Below are 15,962 nucleotides of genomic sequence, written 5' to 3' on the forward strand. Positions count from 1 at the left end.
TGTGAATTTATTTAACTAATGATAAATTAGAATTATAACCTGTGCTATACCGTACACATCCGATGACACAGATTCGTGCCAGTTGAGGGGCATGTGGCTCGATTGATGTTATCCCCTCTTTTCTCCCTCACTATGGCGTTTGACGGCTGCGCGGCATGGTTGCGCAGAATCATTATGCACCCGACCGCATGAGAGGACGACTCTAATCGTCCGAACATCTAACCTATGCGCGACAAAATCGCGTAAATCGCTATGGAAATCGGGAATTTAACGATCCAAAGATTACTAATTATTAATTCTACATTGGGCAACGATATTTTTATCAACTTAATTTGATACATTTAACCAATTTGATAAGGAAGGATCTCGCTTACATAATACAGGATATCTCACGAAACTGGGCCAAGACATGGCGTTAAAACAGTAGAAGATAGTCGTTCGACGTTATGGATTCTAATAAAAAATAAAGACGCGATAAAATATTCAATTGGACAGTGTCGAATGATCAACATTCTCGAGTTTGCACTTTGTATCGTTCATTTCAACGACGGAAGATTGCGTTTCTCAACTTCCAGCAAATGGAGTGAGTTATTAAGATAGGTGTATATGCACAACTCTCCGCACTGGGAAAGGTTAATTTAAAAATTATGCAAACTATTCCTCGACTCGAGCGCGAGAATATCATGAAACAGGACGATGCAGCTCTGCACGAGGGACCTGCGTGAACAGTATGCTACGCTGACGGCGTTTATCGCAAAATTTATTTCTCGTGCTAAGTGACAAAGTGAAGTAAAGCGAATAAAAAAATAAAATTGTATCTCGTTTTGTTCAATATTACCCAATGGAGCGACGCGAAAATTTATTATTTCTAAAGAAATTACTTAATAAAAAACATTTCATTATGCGTATCTATTATGCAAAGTACATTTTGTCGACCCATGTTTTAGAGAATAATCAATATCCGTTATCTGCCGTTTATCGTTAAATAAACGCCGCCGCTACCAAGACGGCCATATGGCGGGGCATCGTTTACCAATTTCCAAAACTTCGCAAACCACTTCAATTACATCGAACGAACCACTTCGTTTACGTGTAATTACTTGCTGGAAATTTAAGCCGCCGAAGAGGAGTTAATAACGATGGAGAAAATCGATAAAGAAATTTAGGAACACATGACTATCCACATATCGTTCGTAATTTTTCGGAACACGATCCAGAAAAAAATTGATTATTCGTGAAAATTTTTAATCCCGCGCGTTGTTTCATTTATACGATCTTCCAACTTCACGCTTTCTACTAACTCAATATTTCTCATAGCGCTTATTTTTGTAAGCCAGTCGAAATTTATGAACCTAACCGTTAACATAATTTTGCTAGTCGAAACTTTCTTCCACGTTCTTACTTTGGAAATTTTTCTTCTCCATAGATGCCGAGTTTTTGCTTAGTGGGTCAGATTCGACAATTAACCCGGTTTAATTTTCACCCATAGAATTGCAAAAATGAGAGTGCTTCCGATAGAACTGCTCCGCTAAGAAATCTCTATGGATAATTTCATCTGAATTACTTATAAGGTTTTAATGCTCGGTAGAACGCGTCGTTAAACTTTCTAACGGACTAATATAAAGGGTTATATTCTGATAAACAGGACCGACTTTTCCTAAGGTCGATTTAACGCCAGAGGAAGGGTAAAAAATGTTCATTTGAGCTGAAACTCCTGCTAGCAAAGACACCAGCGGTAAGCTCTGCTTCTTATCGACTGTGTATCGTCACCCCGTGTAATCCCCATGCGTTTCCAACGGCTGTGTAACTCGATACGCGACAGTTTTGAAAACAAAGAAACAGAAAGTCGGACCGCGTGAAGCGTTAAGCTGCGTCCCCACTGGGTCGGCACGGCTCGGCATTTGCCGATCGGCACAGCGCAGCGTTCGGCAAAAGGCGGCAAAAGGCGGCAAAAGGCGGCACGGCCGTGCCACTGCTATGCACCGCGGCAAAGCCATTTCTTTGCCGACCCAGTGGGGACACGGCTTTATACGCCCTTGGACGCGATAAACGCGTTACACGTGTTCGGATGTTGATACCATTTGTATACGAATTACAAAATTAAAATTTACAAAGTTCGTTTCGCGACAAACAAAAAGTTCAGGGTGACGAAGGACCGCGTTAACACGTTCACTGCCAAATAAAAACCGTACAATTTTCTGTGAGATTCAAGTTTTGATTTTAGGCTACTGTAAACTATGTAACATACAATTTGTTTCAGTACTTATTTTTGTAATCTTTTGTAAACTGGGAAATTAATTTTTCCAGTTCTGTGGTGTCACCTCCCATGCTCACCACCAGAGGGGTCGCGCTCTCACAAGCGCTCGACTGAGCCCTCCGTTGCTATACAGGGTGTTCGGCCATCCCTGGGAAAAATTGTAATGGGAAATTCTAGAGGCCAAAATACGACGAAAATCAAGAATACCAATTTGTTGATGGAGGCTTCGTTAAAAAGTTATGAACGTTTAAAGTTCCGCCCGTACTGAATTTTTTTCTCGAAAATGCGCAGGATTTCGGGGGTATGTCTATTCAACAAAAATGATTGTAATTGACCCCCGCAAACAAAAATAATTTTTCTAGAACGATTTGAAAATTTTTGAATTTAATTGTTAATAACTTTTTAACAAAGCCTTCATTAACAAATTGGTATTCTTGATTTTCGTCTTATGTCGGCCACTGGATCCCTCATTAAAATTTTTCCTAGGGGTGGCCGAAAACCTTGGATATGTATACACTCCTCGACCGACTTCCCAATCGTCTAAGGCAGGGTCTGCTAGAAAGCCTTACTGATGAGTCCTCCTACGATTTTTCTCGTGATCCTGCCACCAGGGAAGCAGCGCCCACAGTTTTATAGTTGAAAATCCCTGGCATCCATATGTAGATGATGACGCTGGCAGTAAAAGTGTTAACGGAGGGAGTCCTTTAGACGAACGACGTTGAGAATCCGCGTTATCGAAAATGTCAGTGATGAATCTGTTGACGGAACCGAGAGATTCAAAGCTGGACCAGGGAATAAATCATCTCGACGTCTCCAAACGTGTCTGTAGGACGGTAACCATATCTAGGGGAAGACTGGTTCTCGCCGGAGCGACGGGAACCGGAGGAGAGGTCTTAACTACATAATTATCCAGACAATCGAGCATTTCCCGGTGCAAGAGAGGAGAGACGCGGAGGAGGAGCCGGTGCTTCGGAGATTGGCGCCAGCCTCTGTCGTTTTCCTCTGGTCGGCAGGATTACACCGAAGGATGCGATCGATGCATGAACGGCGCCCAAGAGACGCCTCGGCCCGCCGTCGGGTCGCTTGCTTTCGCGACAAAGTTTTCCTACGTTTTGTTTACCGGCTCTTCCTTCGTACACCGTTCCCAGCCATTAGCCGTCTCTACCCCATTTTAGACCCCGTTCTTGCAACAACACCGACCACGTAAGAGCGTTCCATCGAACGTCCAAGGACTCCCTGCACAGCACAGGATGTTTGTCCAACGACACGCGTACTTCCGCCAACCGTATGCTAGAAAGCTTAGCTAATTGGCTTCAGGAATTTAAAAGGAAATTCATAGAAATTTTAAATATTCTCTATCTTTTACAAAATTGCAGAGAAATTACAAGCTTTTTTGGTGAACGTATACGTATTAACACGTTGACTGCCGCGAGCATTTTACGTGGTTTGCCCATGGCGCCGCGTATTATACTATCGGTCGCGTCGCCGGTCACCGGTGATTCCCACGGCAGTTAACGTGTTAAGATTGCCCTTTTCACTGGCTATTTTTTTTTTTTATTATAAATACAGAGAACACCTTTTTATCCAGAACACGAAAGGAACGTCTACAGATACAGTTCCATTTTCGACCGATGTGTCCCTCGTGTTCGCGACATATATAGGGTGGTCCACTTGCTACTGAATTGCTACTGAATGATGAAATGCTTACTCGTACAAATCAGTTTCTGTTATGATAACAATGTCGAAAGGGTGTTTACCTTTACAACATAGTCATGAAGTGTTCGAGTATCTTCTTCGATAAAGACATTTTTTGAAAATATCTCGAGATCTAATAATTTTTTTGCCATGGTACCCTAATAATTTTTTACGTAGAATGAACAGAAGAATCGATCTGTGTAAAAAAAAAAATGCATTTTTATTTAAAGAATTATGGAATTGTTAATTGCACTTGCACTGCTGCATCTAACAAAAATTTAAAGGCCTACAGATGTAAATGCAATAATGACGGGGTTATGACTTGAAACAATTGCGTGGACCACCCTGTATACATATATACCATTTGCACCCCTTTATATCGTTCCCTCGGAATCGAAGAAGGTTTCCTTTCTCCGGAGAGAGCGGAAGTCCATTAATCGGCTCGTGTTACGCTGGTTTCGCCGGTACCACCATTTTTCGTCTCGGGGAACACACTCGGAACGCTTCAAAAGGTTTCACGAAGGACGACTCTTTGTAAGAAACGTAAAATGAACCGATTGGGCACCCCGACCGAGAATATTTCTCCCAGAGACAAAGAAGAGTGATTTCTCCGGGAAAAAGGCGAGTTTGCATACTCTGCAAGAAGCATAGTTCGAAGGTATATGTATAGGGTGTCTCGGTGGAAACAGATCACCCTTCACTGTTTTAGGTAGCAGGAAGAAGCGCTGCTGACAAAAGTCGTAGGGTTTCCAGGGAAACATAACACGGTGATAATAGTTTCTGTATAGGTGAATATAAATTCAAACTATAAACTATAATATTCAAATTTGGATGTTCCTTAAACTAAAAAATCAGGATCCGATAAATCTGATCTAGAAATTAAATTTAACCTAAAACTGAAACGAACAGTGAAGTTCACCTCGTTTAAAGGGAAATTGATAAATCTGAACTTTTCAATTTCTTCTTTCACGCTGTTCTTGATGGCTCGTATGCAAAATCTCAATCTCCATTTCTCCGTTTAATTTTCGGAACGATCCAATCAAGGGCCTTTACATAAATTTGAATCGTCGCAGGCTTTTGCTCCTCTGCTTCTTATCAGTCAAGTATTCTGCTCCGGGTGGTTTTTTTTTTGCGACAAACAAAGAGGATGAAAAACAAAGGATAAGAATGTGTACAAAGGATCGTCGGGGAAGCTTCTTAAGCGGCGTTAAAATCCCTCAAGGTGTTTTTCAGATAGTCGTTTCCTCTCTGCCGCAAACAAAAATGTAATTTCTGGTACGATGCGAAGCCTGTTAGAGCACGGGAGAGTTCGTGCCAAAGGGGGTAGCTAAAATTTTCAGGGTTGAGAGAATTTACGAGACGTACAAGTTGGTCGTTCTTGGCTAAAATTAAATTCGAAATGTAGGCGAGCGGTTAATTAAGCGAAGTACATTCTTTTTTGCCCGTTCGCGCGATGAAGCGAAAAATCTCCATTTTATCCGACAGCTTTCCAGCGTCCGGCTTGCGAGATTTCTTAGAAGTTACAAGGGCGAACAGAAATATTAACTACGACCTTATAACGACGATAGTAACGGTGAAATAAAAAAATTTACACAGTTTGCAATTTCAATGCATCGCGTACGGGTTGCCTTGTTTAAACGTACTCGTATTTTATTTTATTTTGCAAATTGCTTTATGGTTATTGAAGTCGTTAATTTAGGTAGTCTTTAGGGTGCAACTGAATTCGATTAATCCTCCGCGATCCAACTAAAACGTGATGTATAATCCTTTGGGTGCGGTGGACGATTATAAGCGGTTATTCAATCAGAGCACCTCGTGCGTTGGACGCCCATAGACGTTCGAAGTGTATACGGTAATCCCCCCCTATAACACGGTACTCTTATAACGCGTTTTCATATTACGCGATTTCGTGTCCCTCGTATAACACATGTTTTCCCCCATATAACGCGGGGATTTCCAACGTTCTATTTCTGTACTGTGAAATTTATAATGATTTGTACAGTTCATAATCAATTTCGCGTACGTTTGCACATTGTGTCAATTGTGTTCTTATAAAATTAAATTAAATTATTTTATTAAATTTGTGTTCCTAGTTTTTGAATTGTAAAAACATTGATCATATGTACAGTAACATTGATTATAGATATATCTGTGGCGACACATATAACGCGGAACCAATCTACCGTGTTATATGGGGGATTACTGTAATTGACAAATACGACTTTCAAATTTCCGCACATAGCATACGCTGTGAAAATATGTGTTTATATTTACAGATTATTCTAAATAAAGAATGCCATATGTAAGCGGGTTTCGTACCACGTAAAGTTCGAAACGTGAACCGAATGCCGCGGCACAAGCTTTTACCTTCGTTATAAGGAACCTCTTATCCCTGTTCTTGGAAGCAGCATAAACAATGTTTATCTCGGTTTATTCCACGTTATATTAAGGCCATATGCACCGCTATAGATCTATTTCGTTTCATTACAGGTATAAACATTGTTTATGTTGGATTCAAGAGCAAGAATAAAACAAAGCTTATGCATGGCATTCGATACACGTTTTACTCTTTATTTGGAACGAAACAGACCTATAGCGTGTATGACATTTTCTCATCAGAATGGCCCGCTGTACGCGTGAGCAAAATTTATTGGATACCTTACCAAGCACCCCACGCGCGCTATGCGATCCAAATAAACCATTGCAAGCTGTTCTCTCAGAAATAATAAATCTTGTCGTAAACAAATTACAAGTATACACGTACACGTGAATAGAAAAGTGTTTTCAGGATGAGATTTTATTTTATTCGTCCGACCAGTGAAAATGGTTGTGCATCGGTGCTATAAACCGACGCATCGTACCGACAAACTAATCAATCTTGTTCAAGCTTCGATGGGAGACAGAATAATAGCATAGTAAACCACAGTGTAAATAGCATAGTAAACCGTGAGTCCAAGTATAAAGGGCAATCGAACAGACCTCTAAAAGTGAAAATAGAAATATCTCGGGTCGAAAGCAATATTTTACGTAATACTCGTCAAGGTTCAAGGTTCCCAGACAATCGTTCGAACCCTCGATATAGATCTCGTATATCGCGGCCTCACACAACGCCGACACGACTCGAATAGATATTTCAGGGGCAACATTCCCTCGACAGGGGATGATATGAGTCTGGAAGTCCTTTCAGCCGGTGGTATTTTCGACAGTGATCGATTCGTTCGTAATCGAGGGGGATATTCCGCGAAACTGATCGTAGCCACTGAAAGCCCACGGAAGACTAACGAACGAAACTGGGCCACGCAAACAACCGCAGATATGACCTCTCTCACTCTCTCTCTTGCTCTCTTACTCTGTGTTAAGGGCAATCAAGGTCGGTATGCGGAAACCCTGACTCCCCAATGTCGAGGGCTGACGTAACGTTAGAATATCGTTAGCTCTGTCTATCACTCTTAATCGAATTTTTTCCCTTTTTTTTTTTAACACTAAACCTACCATGCGCGGTCAAATGACCGTTTTTGAAATTTCGTTTAGAATTTCTCGTATACAACGTTACTGTATCACCATGTAGCTTATTGACTTTTCCTATAATATACATACAACCCATTTTTCAATATTCACAACTTTCTTTATTGTTTACTTTCCGAAAAAAATTTATAGCATGTCTAGTCTACCACGAACGGTCATTTGACGCGCGATTGGAACAAATGCATAGTGTTCTTCATACGACAATACGGTCTTGCGATCCGAACAGAGAGCATCAAAATTTCAAAGTGTATTATAGAAATTATTACGTGGTATAAGTGATAGTTTCGACAAAGTCAACAGAGCTAACAATATTTTGTGGTATGATTTACAATTTTTTTTTGTTTCTGGTCTCAATGTTTTTGCCACGTTTGATTTATATTTTTATATTTTAGTTTTTACTTTTTAGTTTATCATTTGTATATTCATCCCCAAAAATGTCAAGACATTCGAGGAATATCAATTTATTAGACAGAATAAATAACATCGACGAGGATTGTTCTGAAGATGACCAAGAAATTTCCGATTTTGATGATGATACAGCAGAAAATAATTGTGACTTATTTGACAGCGATACGGACGAAGAGAATATTTTGAATATACGAAGAGGACAAAAAAGAAAGAGATTTATAGTTAGTTCCGAAAGTGAAAATGAGGGAGGAATTGAAACTGCTATGGACGGAACTGTTTGGCAAAAAATAAAAGAAGGGTCTAATCGCGGAAGAGCACCGATTTATAATATTTTCAAGGAAATTTTTTGAAGCGGTCATTTGACCGCTCATGGTAGGATTAGGTATACATACATGAAATGTCGGTAGGTTTAGTGTTAAATCTCTCCTGCGATACCCATACGCAATCTCGTTAAAAAAATTAACAACGATTTTTAGACCAGAAAAAATTTATATACGAATCTGTCCAGAAATCTACTTTGACCTTTTTTCGTCGTCTGCGAAGGGTCCAGAGATATTCTCGAATCTGACGTGAAAGGAAATGCTATGTACACCTGATCGGTGCTTCCCGAAATAAGCTGTACATTTTTAACTTCGCCGAAAAGGCGTCTCAAAGACGAACACGCCGCAGCGTCCAATAATAACGGGCGTATCGACACAAAACGTCGCCAATGTTTACCCCGTTTCGCGCCAGGTCACTTCCGGGACGATCGCGGGCGTGGGTATTAAGGTTAAATCAATGTTTGATTTCCGCGAAGCCCTGTTCGTTGAAACATCACGCCACCATAATAAGAGATCGAAGCCAAAATTAATACGCTACGCGGTTTCAATACCCGGAACACGGGTGTAGACGGTGTCGAACGAAATTCAATTTATCCTGGAATAATTGCTGGACCAATATTGACCGCTGTTCGCGGATAAAAATTTGTTATCCGGTTGATCGCGACGGAACGAACTCGTCGAGCACGCGATACATCGAAACTTATAAATCGATAATAATAATTACGAATATCTCAAAATTAAACAAAGAACGTAGCAAACCTGTTCCGGACTTTCGATCTTTTGCTGATTTCATCGGCGATAGGGAAGACTGTGATGGAATTTCACGAATTGTATTCGAATTAAACAAAGACACGAATAATTTTGTACAACTGCGGTTAAAAAGCGAATCACGCGTAGAAAGTTCAGAGACACGGCGAAGCACAAAGCCGCCAGGCGACTGTAATAGGCATCGTTGACGCGAGTTTCGAAACCCGCACGCGGACCACTTGGACGATCCTCACGCACAGCGACGGCCACGAGCACGTGCCCCGACGCGTCACACATCCGTCTTGTTATTATGTCAAACGCATACACGTGCAACGAGAAAAGAGACAAGGTGGTCGCGAAACCGCGTGCAGACCGACACGTTGCACCGAAATTGAACGTGTCGCGGCGCAAATGAAGCAAACTGGGGGCCCCGAGAGACCCTCGTCTGTCGCGAACTTTGGTTTATTACCTAACAGCCATTATAACCTGGGTCTCTTCGACGGCCACCTGTCGATTAATAAATCTTCTAATTGGCCTCGGGTTTTATTTCACCCGGAAAAATGTATTTCAACGAAATTTGATTTAAATTAATTTCGAACGGAGGGGAAATAAATTTCGTTCCAAGTTCTTCCCGTTCGAAGAGCAGGTTGGCGAAATCCTATAATGGGATTTGTTTGTGCGCTGCTTCTTGGTTTCTAATTTTAGCTCATTATCCTATAACTCCGACCGTTTTCTCCGTGCCTATAATTAAGCTATAAAGATAGCCAAGGTTCATCTAATTTGCTGAGTTAGTCAAAGTCAAGGTCACCGTGTTATTAGGTAGATTGCTTTGCTATACTCGCAACAGGAAATATCGGTTTCCCCGTTAGACGAATCGCACCAGACGCGACCGTTAATTTTGGCTACAATTCACATTCACGACTATTATTTTACTTATCGTTAAAGTGACACTACGATGTCCAAAAGAATTTCTCAAAATCGATTAACTATATCTAAATTGATTATCTCATATTCCAGATGAAGTACATATTTACAAATAAAATACTGTGCTTCGTTTACGTCGAATTTCGTACGAAAGAAGACGCTGGGCTTGGATATAAGTAGGAAATCAAGTTTCGATGTCTCACAATCTTACGGCCAGGATGAAAAAAGAATCTGGCAATTTCTCATCTTTACGACACGACTCATCTACGCCGTACAAACTCGTTTCGAGGAGCATGCTCGCTGGACGACCGAGCGAGGAATTTTTATAGTTCGCTCTACTAGAGTGGAGACCAGAGGCAAACCTTTTAGAATTGGAAGGTTGCAAGTCGCAGGTTTCTTATAAAACTGCACGCTTCGTTCAGAACAACGATTCTCAACCCCCGAAGGACCGCGAAAAATATTAGTATTATAATAATACCGTCTTAATAAAATAAATTAATATTTTGTTATTCCTCGAACAATACCCTTAAAATGTTGACCATATAACCTGAAAACGGTTGGTATCCAACGCCTTTCGGGGTAGATAAGTTAATTCTTCACGGTTCAAGTGCCAACTGGGTAGGCTTCAAAATACATAACAGATCCGCTTAAGGCGCCAACTAATTTGGCAATGTACTTCGTCGTGCTATATTTGTTCAGCAATATTTCGTATTATTTTTTAAGTAGCAAGCAAGGGGGATAAATAACAGTTTGACAGAACGTAAATTCTAGCAAAAAATTCGCAATTTCGAAGTTAAAATCAATATCAACAACTTGCTAACCTAATTACCTTGTCTGGTTAAAACGTTCTACAGAATTGACGTAGACAGGCAGAATTCTATCATTCTAACGTTAACGTAGACGTAACTTGTTGAATCAAATTTCCAAATACAACTATGATAATACCTCAGATCATTGAAACAATTAATTAACGTTCAGCTACACTGTAAAAATACAATCCTTTGCCAAGGAAAGTGTCGCAAAGCTCTAACAAATAATTCTAAAAATAGTTAACACGGGTGAAAGGTCGAAGCGTCGGAAAAGTGAAATCTGAGACGGAAAGCGTTATTTCCGTGCGCGTGTTGTCACGCTGTACAATCGTGTCACGATTCTTGTCCGACGATCGTTAGAGCATCGCGTCATCGGAGCTGGAAAAAAAATAAGAAATCAAAAAAAAGAGGGGAACGGCTTCTCTGTTGCGTAATTTCTCGCGCAACGGAAAAGCAATAAAAAGAGTATCGTTGCGCGCTCTACGCGGAACGATTGCGTTTTCCACGACTGCGTTCAACGCGCGCGAACGATCGAACAACGGCCTTGAATGCAAACGAAAGGATAAACCGCGGGATCCTGCGGCAGCCAATTAACACTGTTCCGCGATTAAATTAGAATTTCCGAACGCTTTAACCTTTGATGTTTCGTACGATTCGTCCGACAGCAGCGCGCTCTAGCGACACAACGCGAAACGAGCCTTCAGGGCCGGTCGAAGAACGTTTCTCGCCCGTCGGGACTTTTGTTTGCGAAGACACTGAAACTATATAATAGACTGTAATTTGAATAATTACACGACGATTAAACTGGACACTGATGCTGTCCGATGGGAAGGTCGAAACATGACTCATGGTGACTTCATCGTCCTTGGATAACATTTATTTTAATACTCATTTTTATGCGGGCATTTTCCGACTACAGGCTTAAATTTTCTATGTTATCGGAGAGTGGTTAATCGAGTTTCAATTCGATGGAAAATTACGGTAACGCAAAAAGACACGCATGATAACATTCTTATCACTAGATAAAATTTATTTTACATATATTGTTTGCTGACACAGAGGTACAGTGACTGTATATAATGTATATACGATATATAGAATTCTGAATTATTGCCCACCCGGTCCTCGAATATTTTAAATTCAAATCGAAAAATGGCTCTAAAAAATCGACGAACGCCAGTCGACCGAATTGGAATATTCGAAGTTATTTGGGGACCAGACGGCTGTCGAAAGCGAAGATAACTCTTACGGTTCGTGCGTCGTTTCGCGAATAAGTCTATCATACTTACGCTTCGATGCACAGTGATGCAAACTTCTACGCGTTTTATCTTTTCTATTCCAGATAACGTCTACTCAGCAAAGTTGCATAGCTTCTATATCGAGACACGATAAACAATAGTCGCGGAATGATTTTTTAAATAATAAATCAAAAGTGCAACCGAAGCTTGCTACCGTAGCGTAATTGGTGAGTTTACCCGGGAGACTTTTAAGTCCCCTTTTCGTCGTGTCTCGTATCCGAGCTGATAAGAGTTTAATTCGCCTCGCTCCGAGCAATTGTTTGCTCGTGTCTCATCCCCCGCGACCGCCAAAACGTCAAAAGAGTTCTTCTCTCACTCGTTCGTTATCGCCCAGTTCAAACAATCCCGGCGCGACCAGAACGCCTAAATCGCAAAGCTTATTAAAACACACTTTCCTCGACGCAGTTACCTTCGACGTTCTATACAAGCATAAAGCGCTTGTCGAAAACCGTTTTATCAGCGAAATAATTATCGTCGTCTAATTGTTTCAAACGCTTTCCATTCAACGACATCGAACTACCGTCTGTTTCGATGCACGACCGCCATTCGGGCAGCCATTATGGCCGCCGTTCGAGGACGCGAACAGTCTTTTTGGAACGAGTAATTACTCATCATTAGCCCCGGGATGCGACTCCGGACAGCACAATGTCCACCACTTTTTTTTCTTGGCACGTAAACGCTTCCTGTATCTCAAGGAACCAAAGAATCCAAAGAAAAACAGTTCTCGCGCTCTTGGCACTCTACTCGATTGATCCGAGCTCAGGCCCCGGGATTCCATAAAGTAATTGAAACTTTGGTTAAATCTTTTTTTTGTTCAACTTTGAAAATAATGGACAAACAAGTCCGCGATCGAGCAAAAAATTTCTACTTTTATTAATATTTCCATACTTTAAATCACGGCGAGAGAATTCTTTGCTAAATCGGATTAAAATTAATTGGCAGCTCAAGGTCGTTAACGCTAACGTTGCCCCTCCCACCATGTCGTCTAGTACCAGTATTCCACGAATGAAACGCTCGCAAATAGACGAGCACGATGAAACAGTGAGAAGTTATATTTAGCGCGACTTGCACTGGTGGGGGTGTGACCATGAACGGCCAATTGAGTCTAATTCGATTGTAGTGTTCCACGCAGTAGGTCAGAGCACGTGAATGGAAATCGCGCAAAAATAGAATCTATCGATAGCTCGGGTTCCGCTAATATTGAAAATCGACAAATTACTGTTTCGTGTAATTCGCTAATTTGTATAATTTATCACTCTGGTTCACGAACATTTCCAACTGTACAGTTTCCACCAACAGTCTCTCAATGACGTTGTTTACCTGTGCATGTGACAACCCTTTGGCGGGAGCCTACAAACGAAGACCTTGGTTCGTCTACTCCGCCTTTGTTATCTGCCGACTGTGACGCTAATTCCAACGCTTCGAATGTCTCCAACTCTCCTCGTACTACACAGCTTCCGATCTCTCGCGCACATAATTAATCGTATTTCGGAACCTTCGGTTACTCAACCTTGATGCTCGATCGAAAGTCACACATCCTTTAAACTCAAGGTTAACGTTTAATTTTTTTAATATTCATGCTCTTTTTATACCTTCATATAGTATTAATCTAAAATCCAGTCGACCCTCTTTACCCTCAAACCTACCTATCTTTTATTCATTAACATTTTAATTAAACTTTTTCCTTCTTAGATTTCCATCTCGCTCGATTTATTTCCTTACGTTATCTTGCTCGTTTTATTTTTAATTCTTTGCGTTTGCGCAATCACTGCGAGATTAGTACCTCGCAATTGTGTAAATTATTCTTTGTTCGGTATCACGTGGATCGTTTCAAAGATTACCACGTTTTTTACAACATCGGACTCACGTATTTCCTAAGGCTATTTACAAAAACAACTGCACTCGACGTAAATCTCTATTTTTACATATTTACCTCGTCCGTACTGAGCACGATTTATGTATCATATCAACGACACGTATCCTCGATTCGAACACGTGGTTTTCTTAGGCTCATTTACATTCCTGACGAGGACCCGAATATGGCTTCGAACGTCAAGGTTGTTATGTAATATCGCATGAATAAAACAGCTACGGATAGTCTCTAATTGCGAAATATTTTACACGTTCTGTGTAATTACCAAAACGAATCGACACTCGTCCCCTTATACCCCAAAGAGAGCGAGATCCAAATAAACGATTTGTCCAAAATTCGTGGCCCCGACGACCGTGTTTCTCTTCGGTATGTGCTAGTCGTTCGGAACAAACCGATCACCTGTTGATTACGCAACGCGTCGAATTGTCCTGGTTCGACGGATTCCTGATCGTCGAATCCTAACACACGGACGAACAGGAATCACCACCCGCCCACGTTTTCACCTCTCCCGCGGTGAAAGTCGATCGACGTTCCGAGAGAGTCGCGAAGGGATCCAACGAACGATGAACGTCGATCGAACGCGTCAGAGGGCAACACGGACGCCCAGGTGGAACGCAGAGGCGACGGACAAACTGACCTGCAGAAGCACGTGACGGTGTCCTCGACGTCGATGGACAGGGATGTGTCGATGGTCGAGTACTTGAGCACTTTTCTGTTTCCCAAACCGAACATCGAACCGACACTGTGGGTACCGACCCAGCCACCGGCGGAATTTACAGTAAAAGAAACGTCCTCGCCGAAGAAAGGGAACGCGGCGTGTGTGAACCCGACCCAAGGTGGGAGAAGACGATGAAAGCGTATATATAAAACGAAAACGAGGAAGAAAACGAGAGGCAAGGATGAAGGAGGAGGGGGAAACACGCCAGGAAGACGCGACACTCGATCTCTACGACCGTTGGGAACACGCAGAGCCAGCGAGCAACGAAGCACAGACTGACGTCGCGGCGTTCTCCAGGCGTTCGCCAGGTACCAGCGCCGCGGTCGCTATCGGCTATCGGCCGTCGCCAACGATAAACGGAGAAAGCGACTCCGCGGATCGTGCCAGCACCGGCTGGGGGAAGGGGGGGGGGCTAAGTGGGAGGGGGACAGAGAGAAACGAGAGGTAAAAAAACGGCAGGGAATAAAAAGAGAGATAGAGAGAGAGAAAGGAAACAGTGTGCCTGGGATCGTAGTCAACGACGGTCACTCGATTGTTGAGCCCACCGAGCCGTTGTTCGCGAGTCTCAAAGATCAGCGTATCTGCTAAAATTTGAGAATTTTTCGAAGTCAACGAGAGTACGCGCGTACCCCGCGCATTTTCCAATTCAATTTTCTCGAGATCGGTGCCCCCCTCCCCATGTGGGAAAATTTTATTCCACGTTTTTCAACGGTCAACTTTTTCGCGTAGAATCATTTGCACTTGGAAGAAAATAAAGTTCATCGTATTCCAGTGGTAGCCGGATATCTCTCCCGCGTATAGGAAGTAAAAAATTGACGGTAAAATCTAGAAACTAGTTTATTTGATCGACTGCCGGCGAGGTGACCCTGTCGAAAGATGGAAGATCGTTGGACGCGAGCTGCGAGGGAAATACAACGGACGTACGTGCACGAGAGAGAGAAGGGGTATCGGAGCACAAAGGGGCTTCCTCCCTAAGGACGGTACTTTTCTCTCCGTCTCTGTTCCACTAAGCGTTTTCTCTAGCTTTCCCAGTGTCGTTCGGAGCGCCTTTCTCTCTCCCTCGGTCTAATGTAATTACCGTCGAGAGAGGCTAGCGCTCGGCGAAACCGAACAAGTTCTTTCTCCTCAACATCCGCGTACCTGTTCTTCAGGGTCGCGGCTGATGCGGGTGCACCCGGTGAAACGCGAACGGATAGCTGTGGTCTGAACGTCGGATCGATTCCGAGAATACTGACCGTACGATTGGCAAATTGTTGCAATTCGCGCGTCGGTTACGGAAAATAGGTTAGTTTACCGCGTTGCGGGTTAACCCTTTCGGTGCTGCGGCCAGTTATAAACGTTCAGTCGATCAGTGCATTGCGTGCGGAGTACTCGGTACTACGTGTGTT

General features: G+C 42.3%; 1 protein-coding gene across 1 annotated transcript in view; it reads right to left on the reverse strand.

Moving 5' to 3' along the window:
• LOC122401516 (MOB kinase activator-like 2) overlaps positions 1-14,926 on the reverse strand; it is a 50,196-nt gene extending 35,270 nt beyond the window's left edge. The window contains exon 1 of the mRNA XM_043403703.1: positions 14,494-14,926. Coding sequence (XP_043259638.1) covers positions 14,494-14,588 — 95 coding nt within the window. The 5' untranslated portion in view covers positions 14,589-14,926. The remainder of the gene's footprint in view (positions 1-14,493) is intronic.
• Positions 14,927-15,962: the final 1,036 nt, after the last annotated feature.

This window comes from Colletes gigas, unplaced genomic scaffold (genome assembly GCF_013123115.1).
Source record: "Colletes gigas isolate AHSC1104 unplaced genomic scaffold, ASM1312311v1 Colletes_gigas_Sc00025, whole genome shotgun sequence".
Classification (NCBI taxonomy): domain Eukaryota; kingdom Metazoa; phylum Arthropoda; class Insecta; order Hymenoptera; family Colletidae; genus Colletes; species Colletes gigas.